At 40.9% G+C, this 5,295-nt stretch overlaps 1 protein-coding gene across 1 annotated transcript; it reads left to right on the forward strand.

Annotated features, from left to right (window-relative positions):
* On the forward strand, positions 1-5,295 carry LOC115754785. Its single transcript, XM_030693955.2, has 9 exons — positions 1-512; positions 938-1,054; positions 1,212-1,294; positions 1,680-2,134; positions 2,593-2,771; positions 3,222-3,307; positions 3,518-3,651; positions 4,136-4,441; positions 4,912-5,295. Exons 1-9 carry the CDS (start codon positions 162-164, stop codon positions 5,097-5,099), a joined length of 1,899 nt encoding a protein of 632 aa, XP_030549815.1. The 5' UTR covers positions 1-161; the 3' UTR covers positions 5,100-5,295.

Here is a 5,295-nt window from a genome sequence, read left to right on the forward strand (position 1 = left end):
TAAATACGGGGAAGAGATTTAAACCCCCAAATCCGTTAGGGTTCCCACGCGTACATAAATATCAGATTGCGCCAAAATATATCCGTTGCAATTTGCGAACGCTCGCATCTTCGCCGGAGCCGGGTCTCACTCACGTCCAGGAATCCAGCGCTGTCTCAGCTATGCTTGAATTCGACGATGCAATGAAAGTGGAAGCCGATGGCACCGTCGAGGATAAGGAGGAGAGTCGCAAGAGGAAGTCGCGGGCGAACGTGGAAGCCGATGGTCGCGCCGCTGGTTTAGCGGGCGATAGGAGGCTGGCTAAGCGGATCATACTCTCCTTGACGAAGCCGTCGTACGTCCTGGGGCTCGGTGGGGGGAACTTGCGGTCGGAGCATCGACGGAGGTTGGATCGGCTCCTGCGCAAGCTCGTGAGGCAGCACAATTGGGCCGAGGCGAGCGGGGTCCTGAGCGTGCTTTTGAAGGGGATGTGCAGGGATAGGTGTCCCGAGCATAATCGGCTAAAGTATTCGGTGAGACAGGAATCTATTCTCTAACTGTTTAGGTTGTTGGATTGTATTTTCTTTTGCGGTGATTGTTAGGGCTTTGATTTAGTCACTGTTACGACGAAATTGGGAAAAATTACTTCAGAGTAGACAAGAGTGCTTCCATATGGCGAGGAGAGAAAAAAAGTTACCGCTCAAACGGTAGAATCGCTGCTTCATGATTGCTTTCAGTTCGGGAATCATAGAGAAGTCACTCTTTGGCTGCATGGTAATTTGGAGATGGAATTTCTGAGTATTGATTTGCAATCAGCTTCTCAAAGTAGAAACTGTGTTGATTTCGAGGCTAAACTCAGTGGTAGCTCCAGTTTTTTATAGCAGTTAACCTTGGTCATTCGAGTTGCTTCTCTTGCAAAAAATTGTGTACAGGCACAATGTGATGCCATGTTTTTCAGGTGCTAATGGAGGTCCTAGAGCATATAGAAGCCAATTGCATCAAGTCCAATAGGATCAAGCAAATTTACGATAATTGGACGAGAAGGATAGGATCAAAAAGGAATTGCACATCACAGGTATGTATTGAAATTCTCGTGTCTGGAGACATTATTTGGACTTTCTTTTCTTACAGTATACATAATTTGGAGTGGAATGGTTTGAAGTTCCTTGAGTGTTTCTATTTCTGCTGCAGTCAGCGGACTCTTATTAATAGTTGGTTGTTTCCGTGGGCAGGATAGACTTGCAGTTGATTTGGAGCTCATCCTCTTTTGTCTTACTCAAGAGAATATCGAGAAAGCACATCAGAATGCTGAATGGTATGATTTTTTCTCTCTCCTGAACTGATGTGTTGCTCACCCTTGACGACTGGCTTCTCTTTGAAGTATGGAAATAATCCTTTCATTAATACTCAAATCCATTCAGGAATAATCATCCCTTGATTTTGCATTAGTTAATATTTTCGGAATGATTATATGTCGTGACAAGACAAAGAAGGCCAATTACATGCTTTTGGATTTACAAGACTTGTTAGTATTGTGCATTGATAAGGACTTAGTTCGAAGGGCTCTTTAATGCAGTTTTACTTAGTATAAATAAAGCTTTGCCAATCAAGGTGTTATGAATACACATCTTGAAGGTTACATCAGATAAAAAAAGATTGAAATCTTTAACTTTATCGACACTACCCTTGTGTTTTCTCAGGCTCACACAAGAAAAAGAACTTGGGAGACATTCGACCTCAGATCTGATATTGGGTTTGACATTTTATCAAAGGTGGTATTCGAGTATCCCAAGAGACATGCAAATGATAGATTTGGAGCAAACTAATGCTTGTCGACAAACTGGGATATCGGAGGAAAGATTTGACATTTCAGTTGGGAACTCAGAGGGATATCCTGCCGTTTATAGTAGCAAGGCCAATACATCCTTACAATGCAATTCCGACACTTCTGTCATGAAGGATAGAAGGATATCGGTGGATACTAATTGCGAAAGGCCTACAAAAGTCCCGGCCAAGGTCGAGGATAGTTTTGAGGAGGAGCAATCACAACATAATATCCAATCACAACATTTTTACATGAATTCTCTTGAAGACGAAGCCCCACAGTCTACTGATGTTGGAAATGTACATTGTGCTTCTTTTTTATCTGATCTAGGTGAGTGGCATAACTTTTCGACAATAGTTTTGCTGTTTTGGTCAGCTTAAACACTTGATTTCATGCTAGGCATATAACTTGTAGCGTAAGAGAATGCTTCACTTTATATTTGGAGATTAAGCATCCTCTTATTCAGCAAAGAATAAGAAAAATGTGTAATAAGACTAGTTTTTGAAATTGTTGCCAAAATGAGATGGCTGATTCTATCGGGGTGTTGAATGCATTCCATTTGCTTATATATTCACTCGCATTCTGTCATATCACTTTGTAAACAACTTTGTAGACCAATTTTACTCTATTTTGTATACCGCTCACATTCCGTCATATCACTTCATAGCATTACTTTTACGCGAATTGTTGACATCTTTGTCCTCTATTGCTTTCACTTGCTACAGTCTGTTAGGAGTTTTTGGATTTTTCATTGATTCTTGAGAGTGTTACTCATGGTCTTTTAATAGCTGGCCTGGATTCATGGCTGTTGCCCATAAGACTGCCACAAAACATCAAGAATTCTGAGGACTTCATCCAGCGGCACCTGAAGATGCTTAATGTCTATTACAATGATGCAGTAAAGTATTTGCGACTAGCTCTTGATTCATCACCCGCAAAATCGGATGCCCTGCTTCCTCTGATTCAGGTGTAGCAAAAGTTTGTTTGATGTAGACTCCAGAAATGTCTTGAGAAATACTTTTGAAAGAATCTTTGTTACCCTTATAGTAGTCATCCTGATCCTATCTATTGGTTCATTTATGTCGGTGCTCATTTTATATTATGTCTCCAAAGTGCTTTTAACTTTTTGATCTAAAACAGACGGAGTTCTTAGTGTCTGCTTTCTTTGCACATTGCCTCTGCCTTGCCTGAACAAATTGGTTACCCCGCATTCCCTTTTATCTGCAGTTAGAACTTTGTTGTGTATTATCAAATGGTTAAGACTAAGTAAGGTTTAATCCTGCAGAAGTGCAGAAGATAAATCACATGTTGGGTTTCTATCCTATCTGGTTAAATGATTTTTGTATGTATGCACCATATCATTTACTTCTCCATCGTATTGCAAGAATCTGATTTGATTTTTCCAATATTCTGCTAGTTGCTGCTGATTGGCGGACAAGTAAATGAGGCATTGAATGTGCTCGAAGAGGTCTGTCATCACGCAGATACTGCCCTTCCTTTAAGGTATTATTGTCCTATCACAATTTAGGTTTGGATACAAGCGAACAACGTTGGGAGTGACATATACAAACTAGAACATTCTGTCCTGTCACAATTAGTAGGACAGAATCTTCTAGTTTGGACATGTAATAGCGTTTTCCTGCCGAGTATTAGCATTTCTTTCTCAAAGTCTGCTGCCATTTTCTGTGGAAACTAACATTTGAATTTTTTTAGAGTGCGTGCTGCTCTGTTGGAACATTTCGCTCGTGAAAATGTTGTCAAGCTCTCATCAACTTATGAAGAAATCTTAAAGAAGGATCCATCGTGCTGCCATTCAGTGGCAAGGCTTGTCAGTATGCATCAAAGTGGTATGTCAATGAAGCCTTGTTGTTAATCCCCATCCCCCCATTTTTCAACTAATTTAACCAAATGTGGGTAAAGAAAGAGGAAAATTTCACCATGCTGCACATCTCTCTCATAAGGTGGGCAAAGTTGTTAGTGCACATGAAGGTCGGCAAATGGGCTAAGATCTTCTTTGGGACAAAATTGGGGTTTGGATGGTTATTAGTTTCTGACAATGGGAACTTAAATTTTTTTTGAGAATGTTGTCTTGGGACTCTTGACATTTTTCATTTCGATATGCGGAAAATTGTGTATTGTGAGATTATTTCCAGACAGATGTATTGTCCAGCCGGTTTTGTTTTTCTTTGTTCAGAAGCTATTGTTGACATGGTTAGGGGTGGATTATTCCATTCATAGGAAGTTTCTGTGATGGCATCCGTCCAAAGCAGATGACACTTCTCCATAAGCTTTATAACTTCCGTTATGTTAATGTCCGATCATAACATGCAGGAGATTATCATCCTGGATCCATGCTGGAGATGATCTCTCTGCATCTGGATGCTACGTATGCTGAACACCAGATATGGAGGGAATTTGCGATGTGTTTCCTCAAGCTTGCTAGGCATGAAGAAGATTGCATGTCAGTGCATCTGGATGGTGAAGAAGGTGGATTTAGGCAAAACTATTCTGTTCATATTAGTAGGGTCCCTGACCATTTCCTGAAGGTTGACTGGGGAAAGAATTGGAGGTTTCGGTGCAGGTGGTGGTTGACGCGTCATTTCAGCTATAGCATCCTTGAAACAGAGATTGCAGCTGGTAATTCATCTGATTTATCTCTGAGATGTCTGCAAAGTCCGTCGTGTGACGTTCTGTATAATACCTTAAGTTGGCTTGTTGACTGTGCAAATCAATGTCAAACGTGTCATTTAAGCGTGTGTATCTCAACTACTTACCAAAGGGAGATTCAAAGCCAGGTTTTGTGGGCGTGATGAACTTTTTACTCACTCCTGTCTTAAAAAATCAAAGTTAACGCAGTGCATGATTAACCGCTTAAATGGGGATAGTATTCTGAAAATAGGATGTTCACACAATAGACTGGCTAAGACATAGAGTGGCAGCTAATTAAACATCGAGAAGTTTAATATTTGACTTCGTTTGAGTTTAATTATCTAGCCAGTGGTTGTTTCGGCTGGTTTTCAATTGATTTTAGTCTGGGTCGGATTTTATCAGTTTTGCATGGTGCATTCTAGATTAATTTCACTTTCACATTGGCCTCTTCCCTGCAGGTAATATTCAGCTCCTAACTTACAAGGCCGCATGTGCTGCCCATATGTATGGGCAAGAGTTTGAATACGTTGTAAAGGTTTGCAACAGTTTACAAGAGGAAACTAATAAGGACTTGCTTTTGTTCCTGCGAACGCACTTGCAAAATTCCGTCAGGCTCCAGTCAAGCTTTCAGCCGAAACCGGTGTGACTTTCACCATATTGTTTGCTAGCTGGTGAGTTTGACCGGCATTTTATGTGCCCGTGGCTGAGAAAGATGAGGATACACGGTCAGCAAATCTGATTGCTCGAGCGAAAAGGTTCATGTTTACATTCTGTATAGAATTGGTTGTTAGGGGAGGAGTGTTGTCCCTTACTTGGGTAAAAGCATTTGCAAACATGCGTCA

The sequence above is a fragment of the Rhodamnia argentea genome, chromosome 2, assembly GCF_020921035.1.
Source record: "Rhodamnia argentea isolate NSW1041297 chromosome 2, ASM2092103v1, whole genome shotgun sequence".
Classification (NCBI taxonomy): Eukaryota; Viridiplantae; Streptophyta; class Magnoliopsida; order Myrtales; family Myrtaceae; genus Rhodamnia; species Rhodamnia argentea.